General features: G+C 35.6%; 1 protein-coding gene across 3 annotated transcripts in view; it reads right to left on the bottom strand.

Moving 5' to 3' along the window:
* Positions 1-5,639: 5,639 nt before the first annotated feature.
* si:dkey-106g10.7 (uncharacterized protein C11orf95) overlaps positions 5,640-23,966 on the bottom strand; it is a 58,013-nt gene continuing 39,686 nt past the window's right edge. For 2 of the 3 annotated variants that reach the window (XM_039769311.1, XM_039769313.1), the window contains exon 5: positions 5,640-7,119. In XM_039769311.1, the coding sequence (XP_039625245.1) occupies positions 6,635-7,119 (485 nt within the window). In that variant the 3' untranslated portion in view covers positions 5,640-6,634. Of the gene's footprint in view, positions 7,120-21,173; positions 21,546-23,966 lie in introns of those variants that run through there. The other variant, XM_039769314.1, reaches the window with a different exon arrangement.

Raw genomic sequence — 23,966 nt, 5'->3', positions numbered from 1 at the left:
AGTCCATTATATCAGGAATTTTGTGTTGTCTGTTCTGCATTAAAACATGAAAATAAGAGTTTCTCTCAGCCATTACCAGAAACAGTGCAGTGTAAGCAAAAGATCAAAATGTAATTTTTGGGTGAAATGTTCTTTTAAAGCACCTAAGACTGAAGTGCTGGAGTCAGAGTTAAGGATAAGAACATTTAAGAATTTTACAGCTCCATCTTTTCCATTAGATAGCTGACTCCTATACAGTCATGAGTAGACTGGAAAATTTGGTACCATTTCACTTGTGGATGTTTTCACTATTAAATACTCTTTTAATAAAATAGTTATAGAGCAGGGGTGGCCAACTCTGATCCTGGAGAGCCACAGTGGCTATAAGGTTTCATTCTAACTGTTTTCTTCATTAGTGACTAGTTTTTGCTACCAATTAACTTCATTTAATTTATTTGCTATTTAAGACTCAGACCCTTTATAGCAGGGGTGATTAACGTTAGTCCTGGAGGGCTGCAGTGACTTCAGGTTTTTGTTCCAACCCAGTTGCTTCATGAGTAATCATTCATTGTTGATGAAGCACTTATTGCTCAAGTGACATTTTTTTGCTTGATTTTAGTTGTCAAACTTGTTGAAATTTTTAATCCTTACTTGCTTATTTTCATCTTAAACAGCTGTATTCATGGTTTTAACTGCTCTTTATTAGCAATAAGAGGCAAATGACAAAGGAACCAGTAGTTCTACATCTAACCTGTCTCCATTTCTACCCGTGTGTATTCATCATTCAGGTGTGGTTTAATTAAGTACTTGGAAGGAAACTGAAGAGAAAGTGAAGAACTGAAAATTATTCATCTGTTTTAGACTTCAAATCACTTGTATGATACATTATAAAGGGGAAAAAATATCTGATTTAATAATGAACTGATGTGGTAGAGTTAAATTACTAACAAGCCATAAAACTGGGCCAGAGTGATGGCCCTGAGGCTAAGGATCTGTTCCAGATGCTAGTTTGAATCCCTGTTGTGGCCAAGGGAGATCCTACTCTGCTGGGCCCTTGTGCAAGAAATTGTATAAGGCAAAATAAAGAACAAAAGAAAAATTAAATAAGATGTTACTGGTGAGGACTGGCTTCTAATTAAGCAACTGGGTTGGAACAAAAATTTGCAGCCACTTTGCCTCTCCAGGATCAGTGTTGGCCACCCTTGTTCTAGAGAAAGATTAGAAGAATATATATATATATATATATATATATATATACTGTATATATATATACTGTATATATATATATAATTTCTTACAACAGAAACTCTCATCAAACATCTCCAGAACTAGTTTCACATGATGAAACTGGTTATAGTGATAGACTAGCCACTGCACCCTCCAGGACCAGAATCAAATACACTTGCTGTAACCCATTTGAAGGCATTAATCTGCTAAACCACAGCACTTGCTTGTTGCACTGAATTGTATTTGTTTGCACCTTGTGCTGATGTCTGCTTGATTGACTATTGCCTTAAAGATATTTACAAAAGGGAACTGGGCACTTGGATACCTGGCACCTTCAATTAAACATTTCTAACAAGAAGTTTCTTGCTGCATCAGAATAAAAGTGTCAGTTTTTGAATGCAGTATTACATGTTAGACATCCAATTCAAACCAACTTCTAACAAATGTGATATGTTTGTTTAAGTCAGTGTAACAGGCTGTACATTTTTGTGTATTGCCACACTTTAAACATCCAGTGTCATACATACCACAAAGACTTTCTGAACACTTCTTGTATTTTTAGCTGCTTCTGAGTCAGTTTGGTAAAACCGGCGTCACACCACATGAGTTTTCCAACAATTTTCAGTCATAGGCTTTATTTACATAACTTAACAAAATCATAGCACCTCATTAACATTCGCAGCACAACACTCATGTAGTGTGATATGACTTGTCACTTGGCCACAGCTCTCTATGACTCGCTACAATAACATCCAACTCCTTCAAATTTTATTGCAGCGAGTCACCAGTCATAAAGTTTGATTCCTGCATGCAAGAGTTGACAGCCAATAAACATTCAGCCGGAATTGCAATATACACAATCCCAACAAATAGTGAAGAAGAGTAAGTGGCCACAAAAAAAGAAAGCAAGCAAGTGTTCTGGATTGTGCAGATCAAGGAGAGGCTCATTAGGCTTTCATTCAAAATAAAAATGCCAAGAAATCCTCTGAGCTCAACATGCCCTGTAAGGATAACCATGGAAATGCACACTGACTGGCTGCCAAATTGAGGTGATCTTGCGTAACTTTCACAGCGTGACAGGAGACTTGAAACTGTGATGAAAAGTCATGAGACTGTTGTGTAGTCAGTCACTCTCTGCAATTCCAAGTTTTACAGATTGACACCCTCAGAAGCAAAGGGATTTGGCAGCTGCAATAATGAAATCTGATATGCTCTCTTATAGAAGTTTTGTTGAGTCATATAGTGTGGCACCAGCTTAAAGCAGTCAGGGAAGAATATATTAAATGTTATTTTCTAGACCACAATAGTCTTTTTTTGCTTTCTTTTTCATAATGGCTGATTGTCTTTTACTGTTTATTGATCTGTCCCAAAACAAAGGCCAACATGTACATGAAATGATGGAATTAATCTAATTGTGTGCAAAATTCCATACATTGGACTATTTGCATTAGTTGGAGTGGAACTCTAAAATGAGTGCTGCACATATTTTTAATGTTGCAGTTGTCTTTTTTCTCATATGTACAAAAACATTACTTGTTTAGCTTTTACAGTATGAATGCCCTGTTTACTATGTGGTTTTAATTACCATTTGACATAAATAGTGAATAGGTCTCATTGTCCGCTTCAGCCAGAATGTCTGTTACAACATTTAGCATGTTTTTTATTTTTGACATTGAGAATTTTTGCCCTAAGCCAAAAAAGAAAAAAGTTATGCTGGCCAGCCTCTAAAATAAACAGAGCTAACCTGAAAATTAAATAGAAAAGTCTTGATTTCATAACTTTTGAAAATGTTTTTTATGGCAAGCTTTCATTTATTCAGGTGTATAATCAGGTCTAAATGAACCATGTAAGAAGTCGAATGCATCGGTCTGTGTGCAATTACAATGGTCCTCTTAATTCTAAAATAAAAAGATCTTCCCTTGTGAGCTTCCTTGGTTAGATGGCAAATTAAATGCAGATCCTCAATCATGAAAACCAAGGAACTTCCATAGCCATTTAGAAAAAAAAAGTAAATGTAACCAGATGATCAGAAGGTAAATAACAACAAAGTCCCACAAAATATCTGTAAGAAAGGTCTAATAAATTATCAAGAAATAAAAAGTGCACCATACCATTCATACACTAGCTAAATCAACCTACTACATCTAAAATTAGTAGCCAGCTAGTAGGAAATTGGTAAAGTATGCAATTGTGAAGTCAATAAGAATATTGAAAAAGACAAAGTTCTGTGAGTGAGACAACAAAATGCATCAAGGTTATAATAACCCATCTGTTTAAACAATGTGACATTATACTGAGGAGACAATCCTAAAAAGGTCAAAATAAAGCCTTTCAGTTACTATTAAAACATGTGGCAAAATGTGTGGTTGCCACACATGAACATACAAGAATGTTCTGTTTTTAAATCTGAAATATACCATCAAACATTTTTTTTGCACACAACACAGCAGATTAGTGATGGGCATTTCAGTTCTCTTTATTGATTTCATTCTTTTGAACTACCCAAGTAAGTGAATTAATTAATTTGGTTCATTTGAATCGTTAATTATGAAACACAAAACCATTTCCCCAATACTCCTTGAATGAAGCTCAACTTAATCATTTAATTTTAATTTATAATTTATATTTATTAAATTAGATATTAAACATACTGTATTGGCAATTTATACCATTTAATGTAAACCGCTTAGAAAGTATAAAATATGACATTATAGTGAGTATGCATAATTAAAATATGACAGTAAGTTCGAGATTCATAAGACAACAAGAATAATACAATTTGTTCTTGGTTAAAAATTCAGTGATTCTCTTCATGATTGAAATGAATGAGTATTATTTGGTTTATGACTCAAATAAATGAGAATCATGTGACTCATTCTAGGTTAATGATTCAGTTCAGACTCAAAAGAATTAGTGAATGATATAAGCTGAGTGCATTCAATGAGAGTGCGCTAAAGTAATGTCAAAAGCAAATAATTATTAGAATTAGACTGACATTTTTTAGGGATGCTCTGATCAGGTTTTTCTAAGGCCACTACCGATCCCAGATTTTCATGTTACTTGATCGGCAGATTCCAGTACCAATTCTGATTATTTTTCTTTATCCCTTTAAAAAACGTTTTACACTAAGCTCCTGTATAACCAGACTCACAGAAGCCTAATGGGCAGATGTCCTGTATTAAAATTAATTTTTGTAATTAAACTATAGACCACAGGTGTTAACTGTTCATTTTTTATTTTTCATTATTTTTTATGTTTGGTCACCATAAAATACTATAATAAACATAATTTACTTAAAATACATGGTTCAACTAATAAAATATGTACAAAATACATATGGCATAAAGGAAAATTAAATCCTTCTCATAATTACAAGCTGTCCTATTGTTTAATTTGTTTTGTAATGTACCTGTCTGGAACAAGGCTTAATTAGAAACAGTAGTTTTCCCCATTTCTCTAACAACAAATATATATATATATTCTCACATAACCAATTAAATGATACTGGCAATTAAACAGTGCTTAAATGTAAATCTACTTGCACTTGCACTACAGCTTTTTGCTGTTAAAATATACATTTACTATATTTATACCGGTGTGTTTTTTTCCTTCAGTGTATCAACTACGCATTTGTAATTTTTGAGGTGTAATTATAACATATGGATTACGATTTTAATTATGTAGTACTTGTTTCTTCCCAAGACAAATACAGTACACACTGTACAAATATTTAAACAAAGCCTATTGTTTATTAAGCAGCAATTTCAAATTTTTCTGTACCTTTTTCCGATTAAAAATATAAGCTGCTGCATTTTAAACAAAGACGCTGTCCAAACTCAAGCAGTGTCTGTTTTAATTTAAAGGACAAAATAAAGGTCAGAATTCCTTAAAGTAGCTTTTCTTGCTGTTTTGTCTAGCTGAACAGGATGACTTCTCTGATTGCTTGATTTTTCAGTTTATTACTCCACTTTCTTTAACATAAAGACTAATATACAAATCATGTCTCATTCATTGTCCACTCACTGCTTTTTGTTTACACTGCAGGACGTTTGCTGCAAAAGGAAAAAAATGCACAGAGATGGCTCAACTACTGTAATACCTTTGCGTAAAGGAGCAAATCAACTAAATTACCATAAAAGTAGAAATGCAGGGGCTGAAAATATCACTTTTGGTGATTAGCCTTTTTACCATTCACTGATCAAGTTTTTTTTTAGTGAAAATTGGCTGATACATATCTGTGGCTGATCGATCAGGGGATCCCTGATATTTTTATATGGTTTGGTTTTGTGTGAGTAGTTTGTTGAATGTATAATATTATATAGTATTATATATATATATATATATATATATATATATATATATATATATATATATATATATATATATATTTAATATTCTGTTTAAAACAATTCCAATAATGAATTGTACAAAACAAACAAAGCATTCTAAATGGATTGTTACTGTATTTTACTTGTACGATGAACAAGTGAATGATTAATGACAGAGTTCTCCTTCACTGATAATGAATTAGCTCTAAATAGAAGGAATCCTAAGTAAAAAAACAAGAATCATGAATTATAGGGCGTACATGCACATGTGCTTTAAACATCTAAACAAAAGAAGCTGATGGCATCATGCATGTACTACTATTATGTACTACTGAATCGATTTGTTCATGCTTGTGACTTGATTCCCATGATTCACTGAAAAGAGTTGTTCACAAAGAATGAATCATTTTCGAATCGCCCATCACTACGGCAGATCACCTAGTCTTCGTTATCTCTACTGTCATGTTTGGTGATTGAACCATCATGCTATGCAGTGGCTTCTGCCAAGCAGGGACTGGGTAGCATATTAAGCTAAAAACCAAAATAGACACTACAAAAAACCTGCATTATGTTTGCTGAAGATTTAAAAAGGCAAAAATTCAAAGCTTCATTGTCATGGCTTAAGAATATGAAATGTCTTAGTAAAAGATCCCTTGTTTAGAATCTCTGGCAAGGTGACAAAATTCTTGTCTATAAGCAAATACCCAAGCTTCAAGAAATCGGTGGTTTCAATGGATTTACTGAAAAGAGCCTGCAGGTGGCCGAACTCATGGATGGAAGTTCATGCATGCCACTGAACCTGGATTGGAAAAAGAGTTTTCAGAAAATAGATGGCTGTATATTTTTGCTTTTCCTCATTTTATCTTTTACATTGACCATATATTATACTAGTCTGAGAATGACGTGATGCATTTCACAATTCTGTAAAATGAGATACCAAATGAAATGCCTGAATACCACTGGAAGGCACTGTTTACACATATAATTTTCTGATGCATCCACTTTTGCCCTTAAATCCAGGACAAACTTGTGAATACGATGAAAGGTAACCATTTAAAGTGACCGTTCTGTGCTGAGTATGGGCTACAGTTTGACATTTGTCACAGTGCTTGGGAAAGTTTGCTGCTGGATAGGTCCGGGAAATTCTCTGTGATGAAGCAGTCACTGGAGTGGATGTTGTGAACAGCAGTCTGGCTATAAGTGAGCATGATATGGTGGCGCTCCTCTGTGCTCAGTTGTTGAGAGTGTGGGTGCATCTGCTGGATGTGTCTTTTTATGGTGCTGACTTTCAGAGTGGCTAATGCACCTCCACATACCATACAGATCAACCCATGCCGACGGCAATCGTAGTCCATCAGATACTCTAGCCGCCAGCGTACCTGATAGTTGCGACGCTGATCCTTGCCTGGATAATGATTTCGCTTCTGTGTTGCCTTTAATGTTGGGTTGTCGGAGGGCTGCTGGTTGTCATCAAATCCTGATACTCTAGTCACTAAACTATCTTCATCTTCAACAGACTCTGTGTTGTTCCTCTCTGCTGTAGTTTTTGATGATGCTTCCAGCCGAGTAGCAGGCATTTGAGGATCTGCAAATATATGCATACAAGATAAGATGAACTGGAAATATTTGATTGAGCATATACTGTATATGACAACAGAATACTACAACTTTTAATATAACAAGTGTGCTGTAAATTTCAAAGGAAAAGGATAATGTAGTGGGTTATTTAATCTGTTGAGAAATATTCAGATAAAGCTTAATTAAAACCATTTTGAGATACAAGGAATTTTCACCACATGGATATTAAGCAAGATATAAGCAAAAACCTGGAGATCATAAATACAAGGTAAGTCCAAAATGGCAGCTGCTGAACATCAAGCTATAATGTTTAAAGTTTTAATGGATCCAGTCACTCAATGTCACTCTTCAATTCTAAGGCAAGAAATCACTCTTTCAGAGTTTAGCAGCTAATATGGAGGCACTGTTTTCTTCTCTTCTGTTTAATCAAAGAGATTGCAAAAAAAGTGATTATTTTGTGATGAATTATTTATTTAATAAAGCAGCAAGCACCTAATTGATTATTTTAATCATAAAGATCTGTCAGTCAGTCATTTTTCAAACCGCTACTGTATATCCTAACACAGGGTCACTAGTCACTTTTGTTTTGAGAAGGTCCGCTGTATCTAAAGCTTCTTTTACAGAATCTTATGTCAGATGATCTGTATAGTTCTCACATTATTCACAAATTATGATGTACAGTAATTTTTAAAATTAGACATTCTACTATCCATCCATCCATCTCATTCTTGATTTAATTTGTGATTGAACTGGTGAGGGCAGAAACAAGTAAACTGTAAGTAAGCTGTTATCAGAGATAATTGTACTTGGTGGATCAGTTCCTCAATGTTGAATGTCAATACTACATAATTCAATCCAATGTATGATTGTGATAATGAGTTGCTCCTTTAACAATCTGGCAAAACCTATCAAAAGCCCCTATCAGAGGTTGTGCAAAATATTTACTAAAAGTGTCAGTTTTCACAACATTATGAATACTACATTTTCATAATTTAGGAACATTTGAAAAGCACTATATATATATATATATATATATATATATATATATATATATATATATATGTAAGCTGAATCAGATAAAAAGCTACAAAATGTAATCATGAATATTGAATATAGTCCATGCGATCTATGAATGAGTACTATAATTCTGATAGACTTTGTTTTACAATATCTAATATGAGCACCTCAAAATACAAGCACACCATTGTTTTTCTTGTGAAATTCCCAATAAGTTTGATGTGTCACATGACCCTCTTCCTATTGAAAAAACAAAAGTTGGATCCAAAATGGCCGACTTCAAAATGGCCACCATGGTCACCACCCATCTTGAAAAGGTTTCCCCCTAACATATACTAATGTGCCACAAACAGGAAGTTAATATCACCAACCATTACCATTTTATTAAGGTGTATCCATATAAATGGCCCACCCTGTATATGATACCATCTGAAAGTTTAAATGCAATATGCAGTTCCTTCCATAAACTATGATTCTACTGTGGAATCAGTAGCATTTTTCCTATGAGAGGCAATGAAAAATTCACAGTTTATTCCAAAACAGAACTTACAAATGCTTAATGTATGGTAGAAGAAAGTTTAATTGTGCAAGTAACTCAATATAAAATACTGATAAAGTAATTTTAAAACTTGTCTATAAAGCACATCACCACTAGCACATTATTAAATCAGTTGTTGGCATGAATTAATTTCAGTATTTAAGGTTTTGCATTCTTACTGCTATTCACATAAAAACATTTAGAGGTGTAAAATACTTTTTTTAGACAACAGGCATTCTGTTAATCCCACTGTTACAGAATGGAAACATACTAAATATTACCTAAATATATTGTAATGCATGTATTACTTGCTTTTTAAATGTATTATTTGCTTATTATAGTATAACAAAATAAACACATACAGCTACATTGGGAATATTTGAATTATAAATATAATCAGTGCATCATACCAGAAAAAGAGTTACCCATCCACCCATTATCCAACCCGCTATATCCTAACTACAGGGTCATGGGGGTCTGCTGGAGCTAATCCCAGCAGGAAACAAACCCTGGGCAGGGCACGCACACACACACATCAAGCACAATTTAGGATCTCCAATGCACCTAACCTGCATGTCTATGGACTGTGGGAGGAAACCGGAGTACCCGGAGGAAACCCACAGAGACACGGGGAGAACATGCAGACTCCATGAAGGGAGGACCCGGGAAGAGAACCCGGGCCTCCCAACTGCGAGGCAGCAGTGTTACCCACTGCGCCACCATGCCGTTAAGATGCAATAATCATATTCAAGACTTGAAACCTCAGCCTTACCCTGTGCTGAGAACCATTTGCTACCAGTTTTGGAGGGCGCACTTATACAAAATCCATTAACACACTTAACAGTGTAATATAGGGGATCACCAACAATCTAATCTCATGTGACTTTTCTCTAAACTGTTCCCTAAAAAGATTACGGACAGTAAAGTCCGTTTTTTTTTTTTTTTCCCTAACTAAGGTCAAAACTGGGTTGCAGCTTGTTAAATGTCTAGAAGAACTGTCTATATGTGCCTGACTTAACAAAGAAAGTAATTCAATAAGCAGACATCTGGGAAATTGTAATTTTGTAATTTAATTTTATATTCTAGTAAAAAAAGGCAGCTGTTCCTAAAAGGAATCTGAATTGCCTTGAAGCAGACAAAGTGACAATGTCACTCTTTTATTGAATTGTTAGTTTTGCATTATATGTTGGCTTGGGAATCTTCACATGAACAACATTCTTAAAATTAATAGTAAAACTATTGTATCCACTAGTCATCTCTAACTGAGCTGCATCACAGGCAGGTGAGAGAGGAAAAGAAGTTCGGAACATGCACTGATACAGCGCGTTGCCACACCCACCACAAGACAAACCACCTCAGGATAACAATTTAGGACCAGAGTGCAGTCGTGCAACAGTTCACACATCAGCACCACACTAGTTAGAATGGAATGGAACAGTGTGAGGTTTTTACAGTGGCTGGAGTGCCAATCCTGCTACCAATTCCCGTGTTTTCTCTTCAAGTTGAAGGACCTGCATGCAAGTTTGGATGCTGGTTAACATCATACCCAGGACAGAACAATAGTTAAGGACCTTGCTCAAGGGCCCAGTGGAGTACAGTTCAATGCTATTGAGAAAGTGTGTAGCCCTTTCAGATTTTCTGTACTATTGTAAATTTTTGATATTGAAAGTTTTCAGTCAAGGTCAAATATCAGGTAAAGGGTAATTTGGTGAACAGGTAACACCAACTGGCACTGTGTAAAACAGTAATTACTCCTTATACTTAATAATAGTTATGCAACTTTTTTTTTATTACTGCAAATAGTTGCTTCCTAAAATTCAATATCAGTCTTCCACATTGCTGTGTAGGAGTTTTAGCCTACTCTTCCTTGTAGAATTGTTTAAATTCAAACTCATTTGTAGGGATTTGAACATGAACTGCTCATTTCAGGTCCTGCCTCACAACTCTGTTGGGTTTAGGTTTGGACATTGAATATGCCACTACCTAACCTTAATTTCTTGAATTTAGCTTTCAGTCATTCTAATATGGACTTGCCTTTGTCTTTGTGACCATTGTGTTGCTTCATATAAATAAACAGGGTGAGGCAGAAAGGACGGACGTCTTTGAAATGGCTAGAACTCACCACTAGGTGGAGTGACAGACGTGCGGTAGGTGGCGCTAGGTTCGCGAAGTCTTAGCATTTTTTAATTTTCTTTTTAATTGAAGCCATGGACGATAGAACACCGTGTTTTTGCGTACGACTGTTTTGTCAAGAACAACCAATCTATTATCTTAGTTCAGCGTGAGTTTCATTGCCATTTCAATATCCACAGAAATAAAGCTGTTCCTGATTGTAACACTATCCTACGTTGGGTTAAAGAACTTCGTACACGAGGTACACTAATGAACAAAAGACCGCTGGGGCTAGACGAACGACACGTACCCCTGAAAATGTGGAAAGCGTATGACTAGCCCAGCTGCGCAGTCCAAGTCGATCTGCTTGGTAGCATTCTTCTGAACTTGGCCTCAGTAATCGTTCAGTATGATGTATTTTGCATTTAGACCTGCATTTTCATCCCTACAAATTGTCAAATGCTATTTCAATATGAACTCAAATCTTTCAATAAATTTCTTTGTAAGAAAAAAATAACAATTTTGTGATTTTGTAAAAAAAGTCCATCCTTTCTGCCTCACCCTGTAGTTCAGTTTCAGCTCACGAATGAATGACTGGACATACTCCTTAAATAATTTCTGATACAGAACAGAATTCCTTTAATTATGGTAAATTATCCAGGTCCTGAGGCAGAAGAGCATTGCACACCCTCTTGCTAGCACTACCACCACGTTTGAATGCTGGTGATATATATTCTTCTCATGGAATGTCAGGTTTGCTTTACAACAGACATAATGGGAACCATGTCATCTAAAAATTTAGTCTTACTGTCTGCAAAACCTTTTGTGAATCATCCAGTTGCATCCTGACAAACAAGAGATACGCATTTATGTTTTTCTTGGTTAGTAGTGGTTTCTTCCTTGCTACACTCCACTAAAGCCAGTCTCTTTCTGATTGTGGAGAAATGGACACTGATCACTGCTGAGGCAAAAGAATTAGGCAGTACATTGGATGTTTTTTAGGATCCTTTGTGATTTTCTTGGTGCTTTTATACTGTGCCCTTGGAGTAATTTTAACAGGTTGCCCACTCTTAGAAATACTGACTATTGTTCCAAGCATTACTTATTTACAGATTATAACTCTCATTGTGGTTTACTGGATTCCTAGAGTCTTAGACCTTGCTTATACTAACACAGACAAATTTGAAAATTCATAATTTTTTTTCCATCATTTTGGCTTGCCATCCACACTTGAAACCACATTGTTTTGGAAAATCTCTCCAAAGTAAATACATATAAAAATGCTATGTCGCATGTACCATATGATTATCATGAGATCAGGCACTGATTTCAGTTTTCTTCTCTGTGATCTCATCTTTACTTTGGACATAGTCCTTCAATAACTTCTCTGAATCAGCCCACAGGCACTTGAAACACTTAAATATTTAGTTGTATTTATTTTGGCAGAGCTCTCGGTCTATACATGTTTGTAACCTTTAAAAGAAGTTGGACTTTATCTGTCCACACAAAGAAGTCTGTTTTGTTTGTTCCTTGTTCTTTTGGAACTTTGACTTACTTTGCATTTATTGTACTCTGTAAACAAACAGTGATCCTGGCTGATAAACCACGTTTGCCCCATACAAAAGATTTAAGTGTTTCAGAGTGAACGACAAACTTTTAGAAAACTATCTCAAAATGCTAGTGTAGAAGGAAAACTTTTAAAACAAAAACATCATATGCTTGTGCTAGTGGCAACTTGACTTTCATTATAATGACTTAAGTATGGGAAATTTATGTTGAGCAGGTCTGTTCAATGAGCAAACTCTTATTATTCCTTTAATTTGGATGATTTAACTAGGGGCAACTACTTTTTCACATTGTGTCAGCTGATGTTAAACAACTTTGCTAATCAGATTAGATATGTAAATTAAAACAAATCTTATTAGTTCACTCATTTGACATTTAACTAAAGATTATAAATTTCTGTAAGCATTCAGTGTTAAAAATTTTAAATAACAGAGGCAATCAAAAAGGGCATATACTGTATGCACTATATGTAAACTTAGAAATGTGTGTTCTGATTGTTAAATAGGGTATTATTTTTGGTCTCTAGGTTCTTTTTTCGTATCTGTGGAACAATGTTTTATGATTGCATTCTCAGAGGGAAAGTTAATGATGGCATTCAGAACTGTTGTGGATCAGAATACTATTAAAGACCTTCTTTTCTGAAATTAAAATAATGTGGCTTATTTTCTTCCATAATTTTAAATATACAGACATTGAATATGTATTTAAGATTACAGAATGCTTACATAATTCTAATGCTGGTTTTTGCTGTAACACCAGTTAACCTTACTATATTATTACTTCTGCGGTGGGCTGGCGTCCTCCCCGGGGTTTGTTTCCTGCCTTGTGCCCAGTGTTGGCTCCAGAAGACCCCGGTGACCCTGTAGTTAGGATATAGTGGTTTGAGTAATGGATGGATGGATGGATATTAGTACTTAATTTTCTGCTTTACTACTATACTAACATTGATTTTCAAGAAAAAAAATGCCATTACTGCCAATCATATTCAAATATATTGAGAGTTCAAAAGTTAAACTATGTAATTTGTATGTGCTTTCAGTGTGCAGTGAAGTCATTTATTAATCGGCTGTGAATAGGAAATATACAGGTAATTGTTTTAACACAGTGTATTGTGATTAACAAAGCTGCCGAGTCAGGTTTAGTAGGGGCATAGCAAATGAGATGGATTAGAAGCTAATAATAAATAAACACTATACATAGTCTGAAAAGGAAATGAGAATCTTGATCCGAACAGTTTCCCTATGGATATAATGAATCTACAATTATGGCAAGTTAAAAGTGAGAAAAATAATAGTTATTCTACAATGATGACAAAATGAGCTGCTTTGTGTTAAGTCCATTCCGCAATAAATTTTATGAGTTGGCCTTTTTTGGTTGACATGCTAGCACAAGTTAACTCTTCTGTCTCATCAATCTGGCCTCCTAAGAGTCCAGTGCCTATATATTGTCTGTAAGGAGCTTGCATGTTGTTTGCCATCTTTGAATGGGTTTGTCCTTCACATCGTAAAGGCATGCATATTATACTGAATGCATGTTTTGCTTAAATAGCCCCATGTCAGTGTGTGCGTGAGCTGGCTGTATAACTAGCTGGTACCCCATCCAGAGTTGCTCTTGACTTGTGTCCAATTGTGCCAAGGCTACCCAATTCCCTTTACCCCTACCTAAACTGGATTAAGTAACAGAACTATCCCTTAGGAAAACTGGGACAGATGTACTTGGTCCAATGTTTCAGGTGTCCTCATTTTTGAACATCATTAAAATTAATTATGAAATATCCATCTTTAACAGTATCCCAAGGAGACCCCTTTCAAGAGAAATTATCTTGAGTAAATGAGGCCATGAGACCTGAGATACATACAGTATTTTATATTTAGTAAATTCTGAAGAGAGAAATTTCAGAAAATTAAGTTTAGAAATTAAAGATCCCTTTGGGTGATGAACAATCAACATAACAGCCCTTCATGTGTCTGGTCCCAGTGTCTGCATAGCTAGGGTGTTGTTGGAGTGTCCAGCCCTGAGCAGAATCCATTTACAGTGGGCATCCCTGCCATGATTCTCCTGCTGCCAGTATAGGCACTGGAAAAGCATCAAAAACAAAGATTAAGTGAGTTCAGTTTGCTAGAAATCCAAATGAATTTCTTAGGAGGGATGCTGTTAACTGGTATTTTTGCTGTCCTCTTCTTTGATGTTAACTGATTTCTGATGAGTCTGCAGTTAGCTACTCATTCATACGAGGGTGCATGTCCTGAAAGCATTGTAACACTAAGAATATCGTAAGCTCAATCATTTGATCGATCGTTCAATTAAGAGTGTTTCTCAAACCCAAATGTAACTAAAATGGCACGTTAAATCCTTTGTAATCTACTTGCTAGCCAACTTAAGTCGTTGTTTCCTATGTACTTTTTAATTGGACATCCACTTGCCCTAACCATAGCAATGGGCAGCCACACATAATACATTAAATTCAAATTTTGATAGCTCTCTGAACATTTGGAATAGTGAGATTTATATTGCGAGAATATTTTCATGATGAAATGCAATAAAACATTTATAATATTACATTTTATAGACACTGTATATTTTAAATTCATTTAAATAATTTAGACTTAATAATTACAAATTCTTAAGTTAACAGTTCTATGTTGTTTAAAAGTCTTGAACACTCAGTGTTCTATTACTGCAGCGTGCTTTACTATCACAGAAACATTTTCTGTGTTGCAGTTGGTCATGTGGACAAATGGGAAGAAAGAAAAAGGTAGGAAAGGGGCCGGGGTTGATATGCTTGGATAGAAAGAATACAATATAGAAAGCCCACCTAGCAGAACATGCATTGAATCCTATATTTGTATCTTTAACCAACTGCTCATGAACCCAGCACTTACACACTTTTAAAGTATAACCAGAAGGCTTAATCCCATATATCCATTCTCTTTTTATTTTAGAAATAAATACACTGTACACTATGTAAAGGAGTGTGGGAATTGTTAATACATAATGGAATTTATTTACTTCATTTAAAGACACCTGAATAACTTACAAATTTCTACCAGGCTGACTGTAAGAGAGTAAAATAGGCTGTGATGTGGAGGCTTACTGGCCTCATTGTATTATCATTTCCATCCATCTATCCAGTTTCTTATCCCGCTTATGCAAGACAGGGACATGGGGAAGTTGAAGCCTATCCCAGGAAACATTATGTGCAAGGCAGAGCAACACCTGGACTGGTGCCATTCCATTGCAAGGTGCAAACACACATAGAGAATAGGGATAAGCTAACAATGCCAATTGTGAAATGCTCATCTTTAGACTGTAGAAGGAGGCCAGAGCACCCAGAGGAAACTCAGATGGGGTGAACGTGCTAACTCCAGGCAGGGAGCACCTGGTTCACCTTGTATCTTCTCACTGTTTATTCTTGCTGTTGGAAAGGATAATGCATGCCTTAGTAAACAATGACACACCACTGCTATCTATAAGAATGTGCTTATTTACTAATAACACTATTTCAGAGCTAAAAATGAATCTATAAAAACAAGTTTAGGGCACTCATGTTTTTGAGGACAATGGAGCATATAACAGTACTACAATAAAATGTGACAGAAGCTGTAAAAGGACCTATGCATTATATTTAAAATATGTAAATGACTATGATGCCATTTGTAATTGCAAGTATAGTAATGGAAAATGTAATTGCTGTAATTAAAGCCAAACCTATTTTAGGGCTGATTCCGATGTAAGTTGGAAGTTGGGAGCATGCACTGATACAGTGTGTTGCTGCAATCACCACATGACAAACCACCTCAGGATCCCAAATTAGGATCTGCTGATGTAAGTAATAGTAAACATCTGATCTTTTTTGTGAAAAGCAACAAAGCCTTTTATTAGGAACTCTGAAATAATGTATGAAAAGGCACAGACACTTTTTCATGATAAATGTGATCTGAAGAGTGTGATTACAAAACTCATTGGGGTGAGCTTTTATACATGAAGGCATATGTAATAGTTACTGGCTCATATGGCATTCTGATTTTTTATATTGATTATGCATTATACTGTACAAACCTAAAGTGGATTCAGCAGGTTTTAGAATATATGCATGCATGATTAAGCACTATTTATATTTTAATTATCAAATGTAAACAGATTAATTCATTACTTACGCATGACATAACCTATAATGTTCACATCTTATTGTTACTCAGTCTTATACTGATATCTCAACCTTTGTCAAAAATGAAATTCTCTCCTTGCATGGTTTGAATAAAATTGACAAAATATGCATTTACAAAGTAACTTTTGCACTTTGCACAGCTTGCAGCATCCAAGCAAAAATAGATTTTTAGTGTTTACTATGCAAGAAAACACAATAAGTTCTTGCCATGCATAACAAAAAGGCATGGCAAGTATTTTTGGGAAGATAATGTATTTCAACGTTTCTCAACCTTTAAGTATTTGCGACCCGAGTGTTCATTACAGTTTTAATCGTGCCCCACTAATGTTTTTTTGAAAGGAGCCCACTAATACCAATTTATTCTTTTTTAATTAATGATATATCATAGATGCATATTTTATTATACCTACTTAACTTTTATCGAAATTTATCAAACTCTGTATTTATTTTTCTAGTATCAGAATGTAGTTTAAGTTCATTTGTTTTGGTTTCAATAGATGTATTTTTCATATTTTTGATTCTTGTTTTCTCTTTTTTACATCTTTGCGCCCCCCTTTTTGTTACTTCGTGCCCCCTAGCGGGGCCCGCCTCACAGTTTGAGAACCACTGATGTATTTAAATCATTCCAATATTACTGTAATGCTACATTGTCACTTTTTATTAATTACCCTATATTGTTAGTTTCATTTTTGTAATTACTTAATATACCTGCTGTTTAGTTTTCAGCCATTCTCTTTTTCATTTATATTTAAAAAGCTGTCCAGAAAACAGCAAGAGTATAAGGCTTTCAGATGATAAACATGGGGCTATAACTGTAGATGCTATGTCTTTGATTAATGTTAAGAGCTTTTAAACAAAAAAAGTCTCATAAATAACGCTGCCAGAGCAAGCGAGTTTTGCCAGTCACACTTTGACCACACTCACACCTCTATTTCAAATTGGCAAAAAACACTTTCTTTTACAAGACGCATTTCAGAGTGCAGTGGGAACTTTTCCAAACTTTAATACACTCAGTGTGTTCAGTCCCTCATCAGAAGGCAACATACAAATCTATTTGTGGTGTTGTGGGTTGTATGAGCACTTCCAAACATTTTCATCAACCTATGCCCACACTCCAGGGGGAAAGCATCATCAGCACAAGCTGTAGTTACTTCATCTCAAGTGGCAAGTTGCAGTTTGTGTTTTTTTTTAATATGGAACTACATGAGCAATCTGTTCATTTCTAAGGAGAAAAAGGGTTTAATAAGACAAAAAGTGAGCACTTGAGAACACATTTGAAATAAACGTACAAACACAATTACTGTATCCCAACTGGGTATCAAACCATTTTGATGAAATGTGATGTGATTGGGGAAATTTGGGGTATGGACAATGAGAATATGGATGACTTTAATTTACATACTTGTGCTGTATATTAAATTATTGCAACTAACAATGTATTTCTGAGTCACTGAAAAACATGTAAGTTGAATCAGTAAATGAATGGAATGAAAAAGCATTGGATTTAAGAGGTGATGTTTTAAAAATATTCCTTGATTGCCAGATTTCTAAATTAATGCATTAAAGCCACACCTGTTCTAACACTCTCAGGGTGAGAAATGAAGCTAAACATTATTTGCACTTTGACTTCACAGATGTTAGTTTTAACTGTTTATTAATATGCTTTACTACAACAATAAAAGTACAACATATGCAACTCTGTTTATATATTTTCCAGGTTCTAATTTTGTGTTCTATAATGATGGCATGGACTCCATATCCCTTTGACTATGTAGTAGTAGTAGTAGTTGTAGTATTACTGTCACATGTACAGTGGTGTGAAAAACTATTTGCCCCCTTCCTGATTTCTTATTCTTTTGCTTGTTTGTCACACAAAATGTTTCTGATCATCAAACACATTTAACCATTAGTCAAATATAACACAAGTAAACACAAAATGCAGTTTTTAAATGATGGTTTTTATTATTTAGGAGAAAAAATCCAAACCTACATGGCCCTGTGTGAAAAGTAATTGCCCCCTTGTTAAAAAATAACCTGTGGTGTATCACACCTGAGTTCAATTTCCGTAGCCACCCCCAGGCCTGATTACTGCCACACCTGTTTCAATCAAGAAATCACTTAAATAGGAGCTGCCTGACACAGAGAAGTAGACCAAAAGCACCTCAAAAGCTAGACATCATGCCAAGATCCAAAGAAATTCAGGAACAAATGAGAACAGAAGTAATTGAGATCTATCAGTCTGGTAAAGGTTATAAAGCCATTTCTAAAGCCTTGGGACTCCAGCGAACCACAGTGAGAGCCATTATCTACAAATACAAACAAAAACATCTAAAGAACTGTAGGCCTCACTTGCCTCAATTAAGGTCAGTGTTCATGACTCCACCATAAGAAAGAGACTGGGCAAAAACGGCCTGCATGGCAGATTTCAAGACGCGAACCACTGTTAAGCAAAAGAACATTAGGGCTCGTCTCAATTTTGCTAAGAAACATCTCAATGATTGCCAAGACTTTTGGGAAAATACCTTGTGGACTGATGAGACAAAAGTTGAACTTTTTGGAAGGCAAATGTCCTGTTACATCTGGCGTAAAAGGAACACAGCATTTCAGAAAAAGAACATCATACCAACAGTAAAATATGGTGGTGGTAGTGTGATGGTCTGGGGTTGTTTTGCTGCTTCAGGACCTGGAAGGCTTGCTGTGATAGATGGAACCATGAATTCTACTGTCTACCAAAAAATCCTGAAGGAGAATGTCCGGCCATCTGTTCGTCAACTCAAGCTGAAGCGATCTTGGGTGCTGCAACAGGACAATGACCCAAAACACACCAGCAAATCCACCTCTGAATGGCTGAAGAAAAACAAAATGAAGACTTTGGAGTGGCCTAGTCAAAGTCCTGACCTGAATCCAATTGAGATGCTATGGCATGACCTTAAAAAGGCGGTTCATGCTAGAAAACCCTCAAATAAAGCTGAATTACAACAATTCTGCAAAGATGAGTGGGCCAAAATTCCTCCAGAGCGCTGTAAAAGACTCATTGCAAGTTATCACAAACGCTTGATTGCAGTTATTGCTGCTAAGGGTGGCCCAACCAGTTATTAGGTTCAGGGGGCAATTACTTTTTCACACAGGGCCATGTAGGTTTGGATTTTTTTTCCCCTAAATAATAAAACCATCATTTAAAAACTGCATTTTGTGTTTACTTGTGTTATATTTGACTAATGGTTAAATGTGTTTGATGATGATCAGAAACATTTTGTGTGACAAACATGCAAAAGAATAAGAAATCAGGAAGGGGGCAAATAGTTTTTCACACCACTGTACACAGTGAATTCTAACTTGTGTGTCTGGCCAACATGCAACACATCCCCAATGTCCAGTGCAATGATAAGTAAGAATACTATAGAGAAAGCAGTCTTCAGTAATGAGTAAATATAAATTAACATTCATCTGCTGGTTCACTGTGGCCCAGTGGCTGTGATCAATTGCTTTAAAAGCCAGCTAGTATCCCCAGAAGCTGTAACAGTACAAATGAGGTGTTTGGATGCATAAATGCGTAAATGTTCATAGTAAATGAATCAGCTGAGTGATGCGGATGTAGTTAGTTCTACTGCATCATAAGTCCAGAAATGTGGGTTTGAATTCTGACCCAGTCCTTTTGCAGTCCAAAGATGTTTATAATAAACTGACTGACAACACTATGCCAGCCCTGCATGTGTGAGCATGTTTATGTATGTTTGAGTGCTTCTTGGTATGAAAGGTTTTCCATGTGGAATGGCTCCCGTCTTGTGTTCAATGCTGCATAGATACTGTAACAACATAAGAAGTGTCTGTAAATGGATGAATAGTTTGATTTGCACTGCTGTCACAACTCTGAACTGCTTAGCCTGGCCTTCTAGGTATTCTGGACGTCCTCGCACATACCATTGACAAACTGGCACAATGTATGTGTGTGTGCCCAGTCCAGGGTTACTTCCTGTCTTGTGCCAAAAGCTGCAAGGACTTTACTTTGGCCTTGAGTAAAGGAGTTTGGGTATGTGTGTTAGTTTGTGTTGTGATAGACTTACGTCTATTGACCCCAGCACTACATATTTCTGTCATGGAAAAAGCCTTTTGAGGAAATGTATAAATTCACTGACATTAGAAATAATTACATACTGTACCTGAGTTAAGTATCTGAATCTTGCATTTGAAGAAGAATAGATTAACATTACAATAAATGTAAAAATTCTCATCTTTGATGCACAACGTCATGGAATGTTTTTTTATATGTTCATTAAGAATGACATTTGTATTTAGAGCAGAATAAGAGTAAAATGGATAGTGTAAAACATCCAGAATGACTCAAATACAAGCAACCTGAACAATGTGTTGCCTGAATTTCAATTCTATGACCATCTAAACAACCATTAACAATTGAAAATGATTTATATTTTCAGAAAACAAGTCTACTAATACTATAAACACACAGGTTGAATTTTTCAGTAATAATCAGGCAGGCAGGCACACTTAGGTACAGATGGTGTATCAAATCAATTTAAAGAAGAAATTAGTTCCTCAGTATAGTCACATGAATAAACAAACAACAGTTTTATTTTATATTGTACCTTTCCATAGTGAACACCATGCACCATGTCAAGGCAATTTACATGAAGAGGGACATTGTATAATTGTTTACATGCAGTATATTATTTGAATAAGTGGAGCACAATTAGGTTAAGATTAACTCATTATCACACAGTGAGTATGAGCAGGGTATTGAACAGGTTAACCCTGTTATTTAAAGTCACAACTGCTCCACTGCCCACAATCTACATTTTAAGATTCACTTCCTTCTGCTGTTCTGTCAATTTGTTTTAATTTAGCGAGGCGATTACAAAAAATCTTATAACAATTGAACCCGAGAAGCTCCTTGACAAGAGCCCTGGCACAAGCACAGCTGCTCAGCGATCTTCTCTACTGCAGGAGCTCCCACTCATTATACTGACAGTGTTGTGCACAGAAAGCCGCATCATCATTGCATTCTTCAGTCTTCCTGTAAAGTTGAAACTGAATGACTTAATCTGATTGATTATTGTAGAAACTTAAGCATACTTTCATGGTCAAGAAACAAACCAAATGCTACAATATACATAAATAAAGTCTAATTACAAACCAACTCTGAAAATGTAATGGTGATCAAGCAGTATGAATGAAGAACAGAAATCATGGGAGCCGAGGGTGAACATCACTTAGCCTACAGAGTGAGCTGGTGCGTAAATGAATTAATGTATTTATTTCAGCATTTACCAATGTATTTCAGAGATTTTGGCATATCAGTTAGTACCAGGCCAATATAAACCTAATCTACATTCCATATACTGTAATATAACAAATACTTAAAATTAGTAAATGTACTGTATATTTATTTGTACTATGTCCCTGACAAATCATAACAACCAGACAAAGATGGCAGAAATCTGCAGCCTAGAGAGCTCCAAGAGTATCAGATTATGAAAAGGATTTCCAAGAGTCAAAGAAGAGAGACAGACAAGAGAGAAAGGGTGAGAATGAAACACTTTCCAGCTAAAGGCCAATGTGACCTTAGCATTAATGGTGCCAAGAGAGAGGATCCTCTACTCTGGAAGAGTAAGAGCAGGACTAGAAAAGTCTAGAAGTAGTAAGACACAAGTTGAGAGGGGAGTATGAGTAGAAAGATTTGAAGAAACAGATAGACAAATAGCCACTTGGAAAAGACAGAAGTACGCTCCTAAAAATGTGGACCAATATCCCAGGGATATTAAGGGAGTAGTAATGGAATAAATGGGCATTTATAGACTCAAACAAAAATGTTTGTGGGATAAGAGATATATGAGTGATCCACAAAGTTAAACTGAGTTGGCTAATGATTGTGACTTCTGGATCCAAGGACGATATTTTTCTCTCCTTATAGAGAGGTGGACTGTAATGTCATGAAGCCCTTCTAAGCTGGAAATAATCTAGACAAGTTTGATTTTAACAGTATGATAGCAAACAAGCACATTTCACAAATTTAAAAAGCCCAATGAATGATGTGAAGCAACCTACATGTTACCTACTCAAATTAACTCTTTGTAAGTTGAGAAATTAGTGTGCCACTAATTTGGTGAAGACCTTCACATTCAATACTCTTCTCTCTGTCATCTAACTTTGTGACTCTGAGCAATTGTCTTAACCAATCTTATACTCAATTCTAAATAATATGGGTTAAACAACTAGAATATGTCCTGATTTTGTCCATTGCATTGGAAAAAGGTGCCTGGCTTGTAAACAAAAATAACGATATACTGTCAGAAATGACTTTAATATGGTTTCCTAACTGAGAACTGTATTTCAAATTGATGATGATTGCTGCGTTGAAAATTTAATCCACAAAATTGATGTAGATGAATAACTATGGATACTAGTGTGGCAAGAAAATCCAATAGTGAATATGAAAATAAAATCTACTAAAAGTGCTTCCTGTTCTTTTCGCATATTTTTTCCTAAGATTCAGGTTCTGCTCCTACAGCTGAAAGCTATTGTGCTTAGTAAACTTTCCTCTCTTAATTAGCCCAGAGTAAGTGAGCCTGGTTACACATGTCTCCGCATTGTAATGGTTTACAAAGTTGAAGATTCAGCATATCTGTTTTTGCATCTTGGTTCCGTTCATATCTTTGTTTACTAAAAGGATACTTGCACCAAGCAGCAGTGCATTCAATTTCTAAGTAAACCATGGGAGAAGAGCAAGATCGGGCATGCAGTTGACGGTTTTCATGTTCATACAATAAAAAGGTGAGAATTGGACCATAATGCTACAGCATACCAATTGTACAAAGAATCTGTAAGGCTGAGTGGTCTGCCTAAAATATTTTGTTTTTGCTGAATACTGCAATGTATGCCAGTGATAATTTCTTAACACACACACAAAGTGCATGTTTATTTTTTTTATTTTGATCATTGATGCACAGTACATTGTCAATGTGCCAAAATGTTGTTCCAAATACAAGACGTGTTATTGCTGTAGGTTCAAACTGAAGGCTCATGGCCTATGTCATCTGTATTGAAAACATGTTACATACAGCCCGCAATGATGGGATGGTTTTCTCAGAAACACCCTGTAAACATTTCATATCTGTTGTATTGGTGTTACATCTACACTTGTCATTAAAATGCATCTTCAGTGTCATTTATTTGCACAGAATAGTTCATCACAGCTACTAAACCTTATTTAGAATAGTATCTGCTCCTAATGACCCAGCAGAAAAAAAAGAAAATGAGGTGACACATTAAGAGTCACTGCCATTAAGAACAATAGTGTTTTACCATAATGAGAAAGATGTCACAGTCTCATATAGATAAATACATGGACAGAAAGCTGTCACTACAAAGCTTACAAAGCTATTGTTCTGCTATGGGATCTGTCAAGTTTGCTCTGCTGTACACTGTTGTTTAGAAA

The sequence above is a fragment of the Polypterus senegalus genome, chromosome 11 (genome assembly GCF_016835505.1).
Source record: "Polypterus senegalus isolate Bchr_013 chromosome 11, ASM1683550v1, whole genome shotgun sequence".
Lineage (NCBI taxonomy): Eukaryota > Metazoa > Chordata > Cladistia > Polypteriformes > Polypteridae > Polypterus > Polypterus senegalus.
The sequence above is the reverse complement of the archived record's forward strand: the minus strand, read 5'-3'. Positions and strand labels throughout refer to the sequence as shown.